The sequence below is a fragment of the Chinchilla lanigera genome, unplaced genomic scaffold (assembly GCF_000276665.1).
Source record: "Chinchilla lanigera isolate Chin_1 unplaced genomic scaffold, ChiLan1.0 scaffold00029, whole genome shotgun sequence".
NCBI classification, from domain to species: domain Eukaryota; kingdom Metazoa; phylum Chordata; class Mammalia; order Rodentia; family Chinchillidae; genus Chinchilla; species Chinchilla lanigera.
In genome coordinates this window covers 2,634,197-2,653,850 of record NW_004955430.1, presented here as the reverse complement: position 1 = coordinate 2,653,850, position 19,654 = coordinate 2,634,197, and the positions used below count along the sequence as shown (strand labels likewise).

The 19,654-nt window shown below is 35.9% G+C and overlaps 1 protein-coding gene across 13 annotated transcripts in view; it reads left to right on the top strand.

Moving 5' to 3' along the window:
* Pbrm1 (polybromo 1) overlaps positions 1-19,654 on the top strand; it is a gene marked incomplete in the record, with an annotated part of 135,009 nt that overhangs the window by 17,244 nt on the left and 98,111 nt on the right. For all 13 annotated transcript variants that reach the window (XM_013515575.1, XM_013515583.1, XM_013515582.1 and 10 more), the window contains 7 exon segments: positions 2,653-2,796; positions 5,574-5,690; positions 7,937-8,005; positions 10,763-10,861; positions 13,501-13,586; positions 14,924-15,019; positions 15,910-16,001. In XM_013515575.1, coding sequence (XP_013371029.1) covers positions 2,653-2,796; positions 5,574-5,690; positions 7,937-8,005; positions 10,763-10,861; positions 13,501-13,586; positions 14,924-15,019; positions 15,910-16,001 — 703 coding nt within the window.

The window sequence follows — 19,654 nt, the reverse complement described above, 5'->3', positions numbered from 1 at the left end:
TTAATAAAATTGGGGAAGGATGAAATTGCAAATGTTTTTGTTTTGTTTTTTTTTTTTTGTCTTTTTGAGACAGGGTCTTGTTATGCAGTTCAGGCCAGCCTGGAGCTCACTTTGTAGCCCAGGCTGGCCTCAAACTTGCAGCAATCCTCCTGCCTCAGCCTCCTGAGTACTGGGATTACAAACGTGCACCACCACGCCCAGCAGTTTTTTTCTATTATATCTTCAACTTTTCCTGTCCTTTTAATGCTCATGTATGTATCTTGTAAACAGCATATGTGTAAATTTATATTTGTGTAATTTTCTTTTAAAGCTAGTGCATTTCAGGTCTTTACAGTTTTAGTAATTACGATATTTGGATGTATACCTACAAACTAAATGTCTTATTTTTGAAAAATGTGTTTGTGTATTTCTTGGTACTAAGCATTGAACCCAGGACCTTCACACTGAACTATACCTCTGCCTTTTTTATTTTTTGAGACAAGGTCTTACTGAGTCACTTAAATTGCCCAGCCTAGTATTAGTTGTGATCCTCCTATCTCAGCCTCTCAGAGTAGCAGGATCACAGGCATGCACCACCACTCCCGGTTTTAAATTTTTTATTTTGAATCAAAGTTTCACTACATTGCCCGCCCAGGAACAAGCTGCAGTCTTCCTACCACAGCTTCCTATCAGGTGCCATCATGCTTGGTGTAATCAGTATTTTTCACTCACAAATTTACTTTTTTTTTTCTTCATTCCTTTATTACTGTTAAATAGTCATCTGTCAGTATCATTGCTGTACCTTTAAAGGTCTTTTCTTTCTATCTTCAGTGTCTTTTTGTCTTTGCTATTCTACAGTTTTATTATGATCATCTATATAAGGGTATCTTTGTATTTATATAATATTTAAGTGATAAAACTTCTTAAATATTAGATTGGTGTTATGATTCAGCTAGAAAGTTTTCAGCTGTAATGTCTTTGTATGTTTCCTATGCCCCATTCTCTTTTCTTGTAGAACTCTAATTGGGTATTAGGTTAGACTTAGCTAAAGTGTGTTTCTTGTAAACTTCTTTTTTTGTATCTTTGTCTGCTTTTTAAGTAATTTCTCTAATTGTTTTAGTTTTCCTAGTCAAATTTGCTCTTAAATCAGTCTGGTGTTTTTATATTCTAATTTTTGTTTTTCTTATATATAGGAAGTAACTTCTTTCTACAGCCTCTTGTGTTTTGCTCATATTTTCAGTGTTACTATATTTTTTAAAATTTAGACAATATTTTTTGGTGTGTTTTGAAATATACTGGGCATACTTAACTTTTTCTATACCAGATTAGTCTGCTAATCTAATAGTTGGATTGTAATAGCTCATCTGTTTATCTGGTTTTGCTGTCATTTTTGCTAGCTTTTTCTTGTGACTCTTTGATTCTTAAATGTCTCAAAATTTTTGAGTATGGGCTCATATTTTTTGAGTTTATGTTCAGCCAGTTTTTTGCTTACACCAGGTACCTGGCCTGCCTTTGTGTACTGAGTTACAATGAGGAATTGTCAGGGACTCATTTCACAGCTCCTCACTCTTTGCAGTGATTTGGTTTCAGAAAAGTGGAGGTTGATAAGGGAAGTCTTCCTTACACCGTGGCAGCATAAGAACTGATTTGAGTTCACACTTACAGTGCAACTGTGACTTTGAAATACCAGCTTCTGTAGACCTTGGCCTTTGTCTTACATCCTTATAGCCCCAGATGCCTTCAAAAACTAAAGGATGGTTTGTCTCATCTTACAAATGCCCTTAAGATGAACTTTGGCTTCTGGGTTCTCACTTTTTTTTTTTTTTTTTGAGACAGAGTCTATCTATGTGCAGGGTGGCCTTGAGCTTGGTTATGTAGCGCGAGCTGACATCGAATTTACAGTGATCCTCCTGCCTCAGCCTCCTGAGTGCTGGGATTATAAGTGTGCACCACCACACCCATCTGAGTTCTCACTTTTACTCCTAGCTCATGAATGCATTTTAAGACTTTCTCTTTTTTAAACTTTACATCCAGCATGGTTTATTTCTAAAAAGTTTTATGCACTGCCCTTCAGGTACAGAAATTAGAAGGTATTAAATGTTTTAAAAATAGACTATCAGAACATCATTAACTTCTTTTACGTCAGGTTTTGTCCTTTAGTTTGACTTTCTTAGTCAATGAATAAGCAGATTTATTTTTGTAGCTTATTTATCTTCTGCCCAAGTGTTTTTGTGAGGGTATAGGGCATAAGTAAATAATATGATTTCAAAGTGTCTTTAATATATACTTGCTATCTCAGAAGAGGGTTTGAGACTCCTGTGTCTTCTAATTATATAGATTGTAAACTTTGTAATAACAGATTTTTTCATAGTTGTGCCTTAAAATACTGGTTTCTGCTAGAGCCGTTGAGCCATGCCTAGTGGCACATTCCTATAGTACCAGCACTCCGAGAGGCAAAGGCAGGAGGCTTACAAGTTCAAGTCTAGGCTAGGCAACCTGGTGATGTAGTGAACCCTGCCTTAAAATAAAAGACAAATAATTTAAAAAAGAAGAAAAAGACTGGAACATAGCTTAATTTCCAGTACTGGAAATTAAGTAATTTTTAAATAGCAATTAATTTACAATAAAAATATGAAATTGAATTTTTTCTCTCCTTTCTTTGCTTTTCTATAGCCAGATTCCCCTGAATATAAAGCTGCTTGTAAGCTCTGGGATTTGTATCTTCGAACAAGAAATGAGTTTGTTCAGAAAGGAGAAGCAGATGATGAAGATGATGATGAAGATGGTCAAGACAATCAAGGCACAGTGACTGAAGGAGTAAGTGTGCAGCTGGAACCAGTTGTTAATGAACTGTGGGAAGGTAGACAGGGCCCTGCCTATGATTACCTCTGCTCTGTTGTGTGAAGCTGGGCTTCTTGTGCTGTTGTAATGGTAACTAAAAATACAGATTGACATTCAGCCAGAATGCCCCCCTCCACTTTCAAGTGATCCTCGACAGTGTGTACCATGTGTAGATAATTGTTCATCTAATCCTAGCACCTAGACTTTGCCTTACATGTAGGTAATGGTAAATATTTACTGAAGGAAAACACATTTGGAAAGAGTAAGAAAAATAAGAAGAATCACAACTCTTTTGTGCAGCTAAATTATGAAAAACACAGTGTAGCATTCTACATTCTTCTGTAAGTTACCTAAGCAGACCTTTTGTTGGAACTTGAACACAGAAAAAGGTAATGTTGGGTGAATTCATCAAAACTATTTCTTGGACTCTCAGAATATAGTTGCCAAACTGGGCCTGGTGATGGCTACCTATAATTCTAGCTTCTTGGGAGGCAAAGGCAGGACATTATAAATTTGAGGCCAGTGTGGGCAATTGAGTGAGACTTTGTCTCAAAAAGGTAGAGGAAGGTTGTTGGGATTATATCTCTGTGATAGAACACTTGTCCACCCAGTATGCGTGAGGTCTGGATTCAGCCTCTAGGACTACAAAAACAATGTTTTCCAGGTTCTTTGTCAATTTATTTGAAGAAGTTAAATGGTTAGAACTAAGTAAAAGGCAATTATTGGAAGTTTCTTGACATTTTAATCTCTTTTGAATACAGGAGAAATGATTTAACCCATGCTTTCTTGGGCAGAACATTGCCTGCTGAAGCCCAGCCTTACTATAGACATCCAGAGCCCTAGTCAGAAAATAAAAATGAGCTAGGCATGGTGGCACATGCCTGAAATCTCAGCACTCAGAAGGCTGAGGCAGGAGGATTGCCACGAGTTCAAGGCCAGCCTAGGCTACACAGTGAGTTCAAGGCCAGCCTGAACTACATAGTAAAACCCTGCCTGAAAAAAACAAAAAAAGAAAAGAAAAAAAAAAAGGCCTATATTTAGGATTTAACTATTTATTTCTGTATTTTATTTGCACAATTGATAAGAAATTGGGATGATCTTATATATTCATATGTATGCCTCCCAAGCTTCTTTCTTGCCTTAAGGTTGTGAAAGAGGAAGAAGGTTTTTGTTTTATTTTTTTATTTTTTTTTTTGAGACAGGGTTTCACTGTATAATTGAGGCTGACCTTAAGCTCATTATGTATCCCAGGCTGGCCTCAAGCTCAGGGTGATCTTCCTTTCTCAGACTCCCAGGTTCCGGAATATAGCCATGCGCTACCATGCCCAACAAGGGAAAGTTTTTAAGCTTCTAATTTTTAAATCAAGAATCACTTCCTTATGAGTTTTTCTAGTTGTTGGAATAGGATGTACGTATTCATATGCCCTCTTCCCTTTGTCACCTGGAACATGTTTCAAAAGTAGCAGGTTGGAGGAGGAAAGGAGTTTTAGCTGCAGAATGTAACTCCTTTTTTGAAGCTAACTCTGTGATACTATGTTTTAACCAGGAAGTAAATGACTTAAACATGGCAGTTTCAGTTTACTTTCATCACTGTCCTGTTGGATTTTTGAGCTAACGTAATTTAAGACTCTTATCAAATTACATGTCTTGCCAGGCATGGTGGCACACACTTACAATCCCTGCACTCGACAGACTGTGGAAGGAGGATTGCCATGAGTTTAAAGCCAGCCTATACTACATAGTGAGACCCTGACTTAGAAAAAATTACATGTCTTACATGTTAAATATTTATTGAGTGTTGAGGCATTCTGCTAACTGCAAGAGATGTTAGTGTCCTCTTGGCAGAGTTCATAATGTTGGACCTTAAAATTGAGGCTACATTAAATAAAGAGCTTCTGTTAGATTAGCACAAAAATACTAGTGCTTTTATCAGTTAAAGCATAAATTAACTATTAATCTTTATTTGCACAAAAGATGGTTTGGACTCGAAGTAGCATGTATTTTGTCCTAACTTGCTTCAAACTTGAACTTTTCCTGGCCAAGTACTCTTTAGGATATATAGTTTATTGTATTGAAACAGTGACTAAGTGTAAGCCAGTCAGTCTTAAAAACAGAAATAGTATGTATCAATTTATTTAATATTCATTGTGTTTTGATGTAACATGAATTCAGTTGTCCAGGCAGAGCACACCATGGTTGATAGTGTGTAATCCTAACTACGTATGTAGTCCTTGTCCTACCAGATTCTATGACCTCAGTAGATGTGAACAGCAGGTGTAAAAATGGCCAAGTATTATTGTACACATTTTCTCTGAACATAATGCATTATGTTTTTTTTTGACACGGGGAATCGAACTCAGGACCTCATGCTTGCCAGGCAGGCACTGTGCCGCTGAGCTGTCTCTCCAGCCCCTGAACATGTTTTCTCTAGCTTAGTTGCACAGACCCCAAAAACGTGTGTGTTTCAATTGTTTTTACATGCATAGTGCTTGAACTTTGACTTTGCAGTATTTACTGTGAATTGAATTCACTAAAGGATGTGATCTGAGGGATTTACAGAAATAATATAAGGAGCTTAATTAATTTGATGTGGGCCATTCTAGGACACAGTCCCCTCTCTAACATCAGGATTTCTGTGGTTATCTTTATTTTTCTAATTTTTAAACTTTTGCCATACTAGGGATTGAACCAAGGTCTATTGTCAGCTGTTGATTTCTATCACAAAGTATGTTTTTCTCGTCCTGCACCCCCAGTCTTCTCCAGGTTACCTGAAGGAGATACTAGAGCAGCTACTTGAAGCCATAGTTGTAGCCACAAATCCATCAGGACGGCTCATTAGTGAACTTTTTCAGAAACTGCCTTCTAAAGTGGTAAGTAATGTCATTAAAGACATGAATTTAGGTGTTTGATTTCTTTTGAAGTACTTTAAAAATTTTATTAGTAGCTGAGTGTGGTCCATGCCTGTATCTCAGCTACTTGGGGGGCTGAGCCAGGAAGATTACAAATTTGAGACCAACCTGGGCACTGGGTAAGACCCTGTCAAGACAAAACTGGGGGCAGGGGCTGGGGATTTAGCTCAGCGGCAAAAGCGCCTGCCTGGCAAGCGCTAGGTCGTGAGTTCGGTTCCCGGTACCGGAGAAAAACCAAAAAAAAAACAAAAACAAAAACAAAAAAAGACAAAAATGGCTGGGGGTTGTAGCTCAGTTGTAGAGATACCTTCCTAGCATGTATGAGACCCTGGGTTCAATTCCCGGTATAAAAAAAGTACTGAATAAAGTAAGATTCAAAGGAAAATGCTGAAGGTTCCTAAATACCTGCCTTGTGGCTTTAAAAGCAAGAACAAAGGACATGGTCTTATTATTTTACTTGACCAGAAAGTTATTATTATTGTGGTAAAATATACATAAAATTTACTATTTAAACATTTTTAAATGTAAAGTTCTGTGGCATTAAGTATATTTACATTGTTGTGTAACCATCACCATTGTCCCATCTCTAGACCTTTTCATCTGCCAAAACTGAAACTCCATTATCCATTAAATACCAATTCTATTTCTGTCCTCGTAAGTCCTTGGCAACCACTGGTGTACTTTCTGTCTCTATGATTAGTTTATCTGAGAGAAGCCATACAGTATTTGTCCTGTTACTGCCTTATTCCACTAAGCATAATATCTTCAGGGTTTATCCATATTGTAACATATGTTAGGGGCAAATAATATTCCATTGTAACAGTACACATTTTGCTTCTCCATTCATCTATCAGTGAACGTTTGAGCTCCTTCTGTAGGTTAGCTATTGTGAGCAATGCTACTATGAATGTGGTCTACATATGGTGTATCTCTTTAAAACCTTGCTTTCACTTTGGGGTCTATACCCAAACTGGAATTGCTGCATCATATGGTAATTCTATGTTTAAATTTTTTGAGGAATCACAGTGTTATTTTCTTTCTGTCTTAAAAATTTAAATCACATTTGGGTATAATCATTATGGCTTTCTAATCAGATCTGTATCTAAGATAACAACAGTCTTTATTTCTCATGTCATAACTGTCCTACATCTGATCAGGACCACCTTTGAGTAACTAGGTTTTTCAGTGAGGGATGGGAAAAGCTTTGTGTCACTGACCAGTCAACAAGTACTTCTTGCACACCTGTGACACATTGAGTTTCAACTACATGGCAGGGATATAAGGGTAAATATGGCATGGTCCGTGTCCCCAAGAAATTTAGGGACTACAGAAGGAGGTAGATACAGAAGTAAATGATCACTGTAGGTATAAGTGCTATAGCAGAGTACCTCTCAAAGTATATCCTTACCTAGATGTTTAAGAATGAGGGGGCCATGGAAATTTTGAAGTTTCAGAAGCTATGGTGTGATTCAAATCTATAGCCATGTTAGTTGTCTCTTGGATATGAAGCCATAAGGGGCCTTGATACTTCAATAAATGTCTCACTTGGCTAGAAAACCTTCTCCTTCTTAGGATGAACTAACAAATTTTTACAGTCTTTTTTATGGATACTTCCTTATGAATGCTTTGATAAAATATATTATTTAAATTATAAAAGAAAAGGAGCTTGTAACAGATCCATCAAGAACTTTCTTCTGTTTTATTTCCAGAAATAGAGATCTTGGGCCCTTCAATTAAAAACTGATTCTGTGAGTTTAGATTTTTTTTTTTTTTTTTGTCTTTTTGAGACAGAGTCTCACTGTGCAGTTCCAGCTGGCCTTGAGCTCACTTTGTAGCCCAGGCTGGCCTCACACTCACAATGATCCTCCTGCCTCAGCCTCCCGAGTGCTGGGATTACAGGTGTGTGCTACCACGCCTGGTGGAGTTTAGAATTTTTAAAACATTATAGTATGTTAGTTATATAATGATAACTATCAAATACTAAATGTAAACTTCAGCCTGCTGCTGTTGCATATTTAATATAACTTCTTAAAATTACATTATTTTTGCTTTAAATATAACTATGCTATACAGCCATGTTTTTTAGCTGTGGATCTCACAAAGCTGCTAAATTTATTGGTCAAAGAACAGATTGTCAGTGTCCTTTTTGTCTTCTTATTAGCTGGATGATTGCACTCATTGAGCATACCTGGGTTTTTGTCTTCCAGCAATATCCAGACTATTATGCAATAATTAAGGAGCCTATAGATCTCAAGACCATTGCCCAGAGGATACAGGTATGGAGGTAACTGTGTGTTACAATATGTCATTTAGAACAGTTAACTCACAGACAATTTTAGGGGCTTTTAGAATACAGTGAGGCAAATGTCTAAGGGAATATTGTTGTTATCAAATAACATAAATAAAGCAGCTTTGGGTATGTCTTAAGACAAAAATTAGAGTTGAGAGTATAGCTCAGTGGTAGAAAGCTTATCTGTCATGTGCGAGGTGCTATATTAGTTCCCCAGCACCACAGAAAAAAAATTACTGCCATTTCTGATCATGAAATGATCACAGACAATGAGAGCTTTGTTGTTTATTTTTATCCATTTCCAGGTACCTTTAAAATCTCTTATAATGTTATCTTACAGTAGAATGAGTATAAAGTCAATGAAAATATTTTGTTCTCTTCAACCCTGTCTTTTGCCCATTCACTGTTTCTCTAACTATAGTAGCTCCAACACTCATTAAGACTAGCTATGAACCTGGTACTCTTCTAAATAATTCATATATATTACCTGTGGCTCTTAGAAAAACTCCAAGAGGTATATACTGTTATTATTCCTATGTTGCAGATTAGAAAGCTGAAGGATGAAGGTATTAAGTAACTTGCCCAAATCACCACCTAGTAAGAAGAGCTAGAATTTGAATATAGACAGTGTGGCTCCACAGTCTGTACACTTAACCTTTGCATTTACTGTCCCATTCAGAGATAGGTACCCAGAAAATATAGAGTGAATGAATCATTAGGATTTACAGTTCAGTGATCAAAGATTAAGTATATAGTCAAGGAAAGGTCTAACTTGTACCAGAAATCTAGTTTTTAGAAGGGAACTTACATGGTTCTTTCCTCAGCTTTGCGATTTAGTAGCTATGTCACTTTGGTCAGGTGACTTACCTGTTTCCTCTGCCGTATGTGGGGTGTATATAGTATCACCATTTTGCTGAGTCACAGAGCTCAGTGGTGATAAATACAAAAACATTTTACACCTATAGGATGAGGCCCTAGTCAGTGTGAATTACTCATCCTCTCAAGCCAAAGACGGGTTTGCTGATCCTAGGAGATAAACCAAAAGGGAAAACATAATGTGTTATGTAGTCTTATTAAGTACAGTGGTTTGCCGGGAAGGGGAAGCTTCCTTGGTTTTAAATTCTAAGAAAGTAATAAAGAGTAGCGATGTAATAAGTACTGGGTCCACAGATACATTTTCACAGAATGTTAAAACATGGGTTCTCAGTCTGTGCAGACTCCATAATGTATCATCTGGTTTTGAGGCGGCCCAGTAACTGCTATAGAGAATGCTTGTCTCACAGAGTCCTAATATCTGTCTAGGGGGACCAAGTTTTATTTTCATAATAATGGAAAAAAAAATCAGATTTTTAAACATCTATTCATCGATCCAGTCTTCTCTCTGACCTCTCAACTTGATCTTATCTTTTCTTCCAGAAGTCTCAGAATCATCTTATTTTGGCATCATGTTGATTAAGATCCTTGTCATCTTAGGTTCAAATTATTAATCTTTCCTACCCTTTTCACAAAAAAAAAAAAAAAAAACAACAACTAATCTTTCCTACATCTTGCTTCTTGATCCTGGCCTTCTTCCTGCCACCCCCACTTGTATTTTAATACCTGTCACAACAACTTGCACCTACTCAACATAAATCAACTCTGACTAAAGCGGACAAAAAATTTTTGAAAAGGGTGTTAGCTCTCTTACAGAGTTGTTGGATTGGAAAGCTATGGTGAGTTTCCCTTTGGAAAATAAGGCATAGCCATGATGACCCAAAACCACTTTGTGGTATCATTGCTGTTGCTATCTTTTACCACTGTGCACTGTGGTTGCTTACTTACTGCCGTTCATTCCCTGGCCATTTTTTTAGTCACTCAGCATCCAAGCATAAGTTAGCTGACCTATGGTTATTACCCTTTGTCCTGCTGCTAGGCTGTTGGCAAAGGGAACATGTGCAACCTTTCACGCCTGTGAGAGCTAGGGCCCGTCCTCCGCCTGTTCTGGGATTCCGTCTCTATAAGATGGACATTCAGATGTTGGCAAGTACTACCCAGCAGATAACCAGCTACAGTCCTTTGCCTGGCCTTCCGGATTCTGCCTCATTTGACCTTACCCTCTATATATAGCTTGTGTTACAGTTCTACTCTTCCCTACACGCCACTCCTCTTAATTTGATTTCTAGAACTTGTTCTGTGTATTTCTACGTATTTGCCATTATTCTCGTGTGCCTTTTTCTTCATGCGTGTCCCACCTTTGTTTCCTTTGTAAATTAAGGCAACTATATGAGAATGTCTGGGTTATTTTGGACTGAGTTGAGATTTAAGATATGACAGCTTTGGCACACTATAGGTACCCACAAAATGTTAGACTGTATACTGTACTGTTTTTATAATTTATTCTAATTGGTCCAGATACCTAGAGGGAGTTTTAGTTCTCACTAATAAGTCTACTTTAATGAATTAGTATTTATAGTAAGCACTATGTGTTTGCTAAATAACACTTTTATTTTATCCAATTTGTTGAAAAATTTAAGTTATTTTTAAGAAGATAATGTAGTTCTGGTTTGTTACCTGTTATAAAACTTCATTTGTAAATGGGCAGTAGTAATAATTTGTAAAAGAAAATGATTTTACATATTGTTCATACATATTTCCAATAAAATCTTGGATTCTGGTAACAATTTAAAAATATGTGGAGTTGTTCTTTTAAAGGTTATATTGACTATCATTCAGAGGAACTGCTATATTTTATTGTTTACTGTAGAATGGAAGCTACAAAAGTATTCATGCAATGGCCAAAGATATAGATCTCCTAGCAAAAAATGCCAAAACTTATAATGAGCCTGGTTCTCAAGTATTCAAGGTTAGTTCTTTGTTTTTGCTGTTTTCATTGATATTAGTAGATACTTTCATTTAGAGTCAATAATTTTGTCTAACAACTTTGTCAAGATATAAGTCGTACACTATAGGTTTCACCCATGTAAAATATACAATTTATTAATCTTTAATATATTCGTAGAGTTGTGTAGCCGTCACCCCTGATTTAACAATCATTCATTTCTCCCCAACTTCCCTACCCTTTTGTGACCATCATCTGCTTTCTGTGCCTACACATTTGCCTATTCTGGACATTTCATATAAATGGAAGTATACAATAATATGGCTATGGACTCCTTTGTGACATATTTAGCATAATGTTTTCAAATTTCATCTGTATTATAATATACAGCTACTTCATTTTCCGTATTGCTGAATATTAGTATTTTATTTCACTATCTATTAATTGCTATTCTATTTTTTGCCTATTGTGAATAACACTGCTATAAACATTCACATATGTGCTTGTATGTGGACATATATTTTTTTTCTCTTGGACACATACTAAGGAATGGAATTATTTGATCATATGGTAACTATTTAATTTTTTGAAGAGCCAGCAAAGTTTTTCCCAGTCACTACACTGCTTTGCATTCTTATCAGCAGTGTACAAGTGTTGAGTTTTCCCACATTCTAACACTTGCTTTCTACTTTTACTTGTGTTACAGCCACTGTAGTGAGTACGAAGTGGTATGTCATTGTGTTTTTGATCTGGCTTTCCATAGTGAATATTGGTGCTGATCATCTTTTCATGTGCATATTGGCTATCTCTATATCATCTTTGGAGAAATATCTGTTCAGATCATTTGCCCAGTTTTTTCATTTCCATTCTTTCAAAAATTATTAATTTTATTGGTACATTTTAGATAATACATAGTGGTCACATTCATTAGAGGAAATTTATACCTATACATGGTATTTCTTGATTCTTCTTTTTTCCCCAAACCCCTCTCTTTCCTTTAACCCCTCTTCCCCTCCTTATTTATAAAAGCTTTGTTTCCATTTTCTTCCTTTTATTCTTTTTTTCTTTTCTCCTCCTTCCTTTCCCCTTCCCCCATTCCTTGTTCTTCCCATTTAAGTATTTTCTTCCTATTTCCCAGTAACTGTTACACATTTTGGTCCTTATTTACCCTTTGAGTTTGTCCCACTAGAGAAAAAATGTAATATTTAAACATATTTGTCCAATTTATTTCATCTAGGAGTATGGACTATTTTTTTCCCCCAGTTTTTAAATTAAAATTAAATTCTCCCCATTTTTAAAATGGGATTTTTTTAAAATTAAGGAGTTGTAAAATTCTTGGATATTTGTTTTTCAAGTATTTTTTCCCGTTCTGTCTTCACTTTCATGATACTGTCCTTTGATGCCCCAAAATTTTTAACTTCGATGAAGTCCAGTTTGTCCTTTTTTATTGTTGTTTTTATTGTTGTTACTTATATTTTAGGTGTCATATCAAACAGACAAACACATATTCCAAGGTCATGATGATTTATGCCTATCTTTTTTTCTAAGAGTTTTATAGTTTTAACTCTTTAACATTTAAACCTTTGATCCAATTTGAATTAACTTTTAGATAAATGGGGTAGAACTCCAAATTCATTCTTTTACTTAGAAGGGTATCCTAGCACCATGTATTGAAAAAATTATTCTTTCCTCATTGAATTATTTTGCCCCACTTTTTGAAAATCAGTTAACTGTCGATATATGGATTTATTTCACAAATCTTGTTTCTCTTCCTTTCATCTAAGTATTTATTCTAATGCTAGAAAAAGGTTTTGATCTATTTTCAAAGTTAAATATTGATTTATTTCCTGCATTTAAAATTCATAAATATGAAAAGCAACTTTTGCAGTATAATACACATTGTAAAGTTACTGTTTCATTATTTTGTAATTCCCTCTTAGGAATTTTAGACCTATAATGAATAGTTGCTTATACAAATTTCTTGAATTAATCAAATCACTGGGAATTTAGGAAGAGATATTTGGGAAATATTTTGGTAGTAAAATTGTTAGAGTGTCTGAACAATCACCCAGATACTCAAAATTGTTATTGGTAGTTAATATTAACTTTTATCACTTATCTTTTGAGAAGCTTTGAGGAAAATCAGGAGGAACGAATTATGAAGTTTTTATACTCTTAGTCTGTGACAGGACATTTTTATAGTATATTGGTAATTGTTGATACATATAAAAATTTTACTTTTTGGTCTCTTTTACCTAAACTAAATTTTACTGTGCTGTTAATTTAAGCAAGTACCTTCATTCTAAATTTGTGTGCATAATACAGTATTTAGAATCTTAGAAGTTCATCTTCCCTTCAGTTTTTAGGTTGGTATACCCAAATAGATTTCATTTTATTTTACCATTAGATAGTTGTTTGCATATTACTTGACTAATTGTGAAAGAATTCAGGGCCTTTTTATCTTGTGTTTAACTAGTGACAGCTTTATGAAGATGTTTTGGAAACTTATAGGAAGGCTAGAGAATGTAGATTTATGACTATTGAATAGAAATTAACTCCATACAGAAAGAGTGCCATGAAAGGTACACAGTACTTGAGTGAGGGCATTTTAAACTTTTCTTTCCATTCCATTTTTTTTAAGTCAAGTAATTTTGTCTTGACAGGATGCAAATTCAATTAAAAAAATATTTTATATGAAAAAAGCAGAGATTGAACATCATGAAATGGCTAAGTCAAGTCTTCGGATAAGGTAGGTTAAAAAATCTCTCAGAACCAAGTGTGATGGCACAGGCTTATAATCCCCAGCACTTGGGAGGCTTGAGGCAGGAGGATCACCATGAGTTCAAGCCTGGGCTATAATAGTGAGATCAAGGCCAGCCTGAATTACATATAGAGACTCAGTCTCAAAACAGTTAAAAAAATCTAAGATCCTTGTGCTTTTATAGTTGTCAGTTTTCTAGCTAGTGATATAAGTACAGTGGAAAATGAGATTTATGTTGAATTTTAAGATTATATTTACTGTTGATGTGATTCTGAAAAGAATAGAGGTAACTCTTATCTGGCCCCTTTGTTGCAGCTGAAGGGCTTTAAAAAAGAAACAGTTTGAACCAGGCATGTTGGTGCACCGCTGTAATTTCAGCACTTGGGAAGCTTAGGCAGGATGATTACTGCAAGTTCAAGCCCATCCTGGACTACATGGAGAGACCCTGTCTCAAAAAACCAAAACAATGAAAGGAAACTTTTTTTTAGCACTCCTATGTACTTTTATTACTTTATGCAAATACAAATATATAGATGTATAATAGTTAATGTACATGATAAATATATATTGTAATAAGCTATTTGTGTATAATATATAACAGTATATATTTATATTTGCAATAAGGTTATTTAGCCAGCAGATCTGAACTCTCATTCTGGCTTTTCTCTTACTAGGACTATAACTTTGATTAAGTCTTAGTTGTGGGATTCCATTTCCCTTACCTGAAAGGGAAAGGTTGGCTAACTACTTGCCTAGATTTCTTCTGGCCTTGCTGGGGATATAAGCTCAGTGGCACAGTGCCTGCCTGGCAAGCACAAAATACTGAGTTCAATTCCTGGTGCAATAGATAGATAGATAGATAGATAGGTAGATGATAGATAGATAGATAGATAGATAGATAGATAGATAGATAGATAGATAATCTTCTGGCCTCCTTCTCATTTGTTTCAGTACCATGTTTTTGGGTTCTGCAATGACTGTAGGCTCACAAGGACCATCCCTAGTATGTCCTCTGCTGCAGAGTTCCCAGATCCTAGAGCAGAGCTGCATAGAAGAGGATCAGAAATACATTTGCAAAGAAGAAAATACCTCGGCATGGTGGCACACACCTATAATCCCTGCACTTGGGAAGCTGAGGCAGGGGGATGAGTTCAAGGCCAGCATGGGGTACATAGTGAGTTCAAGGCCAGCCTGAATTATATAGCGAGACCCTATCTCAAAAAACAAAAGAAAAAAAGAAAATGACTGTCTCTTTTTTAAAGTATATTCAGAATTCTGATTTCTGCTATGATGTTTTTGAACTTTTTTATCTTATCTCTGGATAGGACTGCATCAAATTTGGCTGCAGCCCGACTCACAAGTTCTTCACACAGTAAAGGCAACCTTGGCGAAGAGAGAAACCCCACTAGCAAGTATTACCGGTGAGAGGAAATTTAGTCTGAGAGTTAACGCATGCTGTGACAGTAGGCATACTAATTTTTGCCTGATGGCTATCTTAACATAATACTTTTGGGTTATTGTGAGAACTTGTTATCAAGTGATTTATTTAAAGGTTGAGGTACTATGGTAAGTCTTACCTCATTTCTCATATAATGTTTAAGCATTATCAGGTAGTATTAAATATTAGTTGCAAATAAGGTGTGAGGTTAGTACTTATTTGTATTAAATGACTATGTTTTGTGTTCATAATAAAATTTTTGTCAGTATGGGGGTTAAATTATGCATGTCTTAGAGAATGAATATCTTAGAATAACTGAACCTTTTACTTGCCATAAAATAAACAATAGTGCTAAATTTAAGTAAAAAGCAAATTGCAAGTGGCTGACTCTTGGCTTTCTACCAATCTTCCCTGTTTTCTGAAAAGAAAAACAATTTTTTCCTGGCCAAGACAGATTATAAGGAATATTAAGAAATAGAGGCCAGGCGTGCTAATGCATGCCTGTAATCACAGCACTGTGGGAGGCTGAGACAGGAAGATCACAAGCCTACTGTGGACAACTTAGCAAGAGCCCTTCTCAAAGTAAAAAAAAACAAAAGGGCTGGAAATGTAGCTTGGTGTGAAACCCACTGATATGGTTCCATCCTTTTTTTTTTAAATTTTGAGGTAGGGTTTCGCTTACTCAGGCTGGTTTCGAAGCTGTGAACCTCCTTCCTCACAGCCTCCTGAAGTACTGAAATGACAGGCACGCACCACCATGGCTAGCTTAAAACTTAATTTTGTTTGATATTAGTACTTTGTTAACAATTACTGGCTCATGTAATAAAATTATAATATCATTTTTATTTTCTAATTGCTTGTTTTTCTTTGTAGTAATAAAAGAGCAGTCCAAGGAGGTCGTTTATCAGCAATTACCATGGCACTTCAGTATGGCTCAGAGAGTGAAGAGGATGCTGCTTTAGCTGGTAGGCATTAGGCTGTAGATCAATTAAGTACCTTCTAAGTGGATCTTTTTTGGCTAAGAGAAATTTCTGTAACATTAGATTGGCCTTTGGTTTGTTGGTTTTGAAGGACATGCTTCTTGTTACATTTGATTGCACTCTTTGGTTGGAAGATTTACCAAGTTTATGCTTTATTTTTTTGTTAAAGCTGAGTATATATAAAAACAGAAAAATTGAATATAAACGGATAGAGAAAGATACAGCAGGCAAATAACTGACGAACAATTGTCTTCCGATAAGATGGACTTTTGAAGAGATTATTTCAAAGATAGAAAGGGATTCATCTCACCTCAAAATAAGAGGTTGGAGGGATTATAAAGGAGCTCCTAATGTATAAAATACCCCTATAATCTAGTCACTTTCCAAACACATGAGGCTTTGGGTAGCCATTTTGGATCTGAACCATAAAAGGTGCCTTATTACATTTAAGTACCAATGGATTTAGTCCAGGTTAATTTCCACATGTAAGGATTACTAATTCAATCACATGTGCAGAATCTCTTGCCATTTTGGTTCTGTGGAATGGGACATGAATATGTTTTGCTGGCTGTTATTCAGCTTACTACAAGTTTGATATATGTATTACACAATTAAAGCATACATGTTCTTCTCAGGTTGACATTCCAAAACACTGCTTAACCATAAAACAAATTTCAATAAATTTGAATGATTATTATACAAATCATATTTTGACTGCATGACAGCTATCAATTATGAAAAGATAAAAATTTAAAATTTGTACTTGTAGAAATTTTTAAATACAGATTAAAAGAAAAATTACAGAGAAAAGTTAATGTACTTAAAACTGGTCAATAGCAATAATGAAAAATAAAACATATCAAAATTAGTAGGGAGCCAGGAGTGGTGGCACGTACTTGTAATTCCAGCACTTGAAAGGCTGAAGCAAGCTGGGCGTGGTGACACATGCCTGTAATCCCAGCACTTGGGAGGCTGAGGCAGAAGGATCATTGTGAGTTAGAGGCCAGCCTGGGCTACAAAGTGAGCTCAAGGCCACCCTGAACTGCATAGTGAGACCTTGTCTCAGAAATACCAAAAGAAAAAAAAAGAGGCTGAAACAGAAGGATTGCTGCAAGTTCAAAGCCAGCCTGGGCTACATAGTGAGTTCAGGGCTAGCCTGTCTTACATAGCAAGACCCTGTGTAAAAAAAGCCAAAAAAAACAACTCATAGGGAACAGATAAACTGATACTCCTAAAAGAAATTTAGAAGTCTTAAGTGTTTCTTAGAAAAGAAAAGTAGCTCAAGGAAGTGAATGAAACATTTAGCATAAGTAAATAAGAGAACAGGAAAAGAAACAAGATGTTAAACGAATAAGGCAAATTAATTCATTAGAAAGGAAACCTATCTAGTACTATTCTGTTGAAGCTACGGTATTAGTAAAATAGGTAAGTCTGTGGTAAAATTACCAAGAGCAGAACAAAAAGACCTAAGTAAATAATATTGGTATAGAAGAAGTAATACAAAGTTTTAAAAAGAATATATGATAGCTTTATGCAAAGAAATTTAAAATTTTAGGTGAATAAATTCCTGGAAGATGGTAAAAGTATAAAGCTCATTCAGGATTAAAAATGGTAATTAGTCATAGAACGTTTAAAGAGCTGGAGATTTAGCTCAGTGGCACAGTGCCTGCCTTGCAAGTGCAAGATTGTCGGGGCTGGGGATTTAGCTCAGTGGCAAAAGCGCCTGCCTGGCAAGCGCAAGGTCATGAGTTTGGTTCCTGCTACCAGAGAAAAACCAAAAAAAAAAAAAAAAAAAGTGCAAGATTGTGAATTCGATTCCTGGTACCGGAAGAAAAACAAAAACAAACAAAAAATCTGCACATAAAAATATTCTGAAGCTAAAAATCTGAGATTTTTGTATTTTGATTTTTGGGTTTCTTGGTAGTGGTGCTGTGGATCAAATCCAACAGGATAGGCAAGCAGTCTATCAATGAACTACACTCTTAGCCCGCTTGGGGCACAAAATTTTATAAAAACTTCTGCAGGAAATAGAAAAAGAGCTCCTTAATCCACTGTATGAATCTAATATACCTAAATATTAAAACCAAACAAAATACAAGCACATCATATCTAGCAGCGTTAAAAGATATGAAGAAAGACAGGCATGGTGGTAGATGCCTGTGATCTCCGAGCTCAGTGAGTTCTGATTATAGGCATGCTCAGTGATCTCAGTGCTCAGTGAGTTCTGATTATAGGCATGCTCAGTGATCTCAGTGCTCAGTGAGTTCTGATTATAGGCATGCTCAGTGATCTCAGTGCTCAGTTTCATAGTGAGTTGAAAACCAGCGTGAACCACTTAATGAGACAGTGTTTCAAACATAAATAAATAAATAAAAATGCCTGAACTACATAATGACACCCTGTCTCAAAAAAATAATAAAACAAGATTTTCTTTTAAAAAGTGTCTTAGTTACATTTTTGTTGCTGAGACAAAATACTTGACACCCAAAGTTAAAGAAGGAAAGGTTTCTTTAGCTATAGTTTGTAGAGGTTTCAGTCTGTAGTCAGCTGGCTGCAAGCCAAGGTGGCACATGGCAGAGGAGCAACCGTTGCTGGCAGTGTAAAGCAGCAAAAGCAACAAGGGAAGAGGGCACAAACCTCTTTCTATCCCTTATATTGTGTGCAGGCTACCTACCCTAGGGTGGGTATAGCACTCACCCTTAATCCTAGCCAGAACTGTGCCAATCCAACCAGTGGACTGATTTTCTAATCAGACACCCTTAATCCTGGAACCACATACACTATAGATTTAGCTACCTGTTTAAAACCCACCCCCCATTACTACATGAGGCTTTGAGGGCGGTATCTAGACACAAACCATAGAAGTATCATAGGCGGGACATGTGGCACATGCTTTAATCCCAACACTTGGGAAGCTGAGGTAGGAGGATTGCCATGAGTTTAAGGTCATCCTGGGCTACACAGTGAATTCAAGGCAAGCTTGAACTGCATAGTGAGACCCTGCCCACCTACCCCCAAAGTACCATATGCGACATTAAGATTAAAGAAATAAAACCATTCAGTTGGCTTAGCAGGTAGTTTTGATAAGTACTATAATTCTTATAATGAAAATTTTAGCTAACTAGGAATAGATAAACATCCTTTTTAACTTAGTAATGTTAACAGCCTTTCCTTTATTATCAGAAATAAGGTGAATATTATACATTAGCCAAAGTACTAGCCACCCACAATAATGGCAGGAATGGAAGAAAGTAGAAGGATAGGAAAGAACAAAGATGTGGAAAGATTCCGATTCATAGGTTGTATTTCTATTTTTCTTTTTCTTTTGTACTTCTGTTTTCTACTCAAGATATTTTATGGATAAGTTATTAAAAATTAGGATAATTTTAGAAACAATAAAGTGCCCTATGGAAAAACACATTTCATTTTTGGAATAAACCACAAAAAAGAAAGTCTAATTTTCAAAAACATACTGTTCACAGTAGAATCAAAATAATCTAGATATAAATCCAACAAATGCAAGCTCTTCATTGGGAAAGATCAACCATAGGAGGGTGAGAAAGGACTATTTTCATCCGAACTGCTTTATAGGGTAGCTGACCTCGTGTATATCATTACCTTCCTTTTTTTGCGGGGGG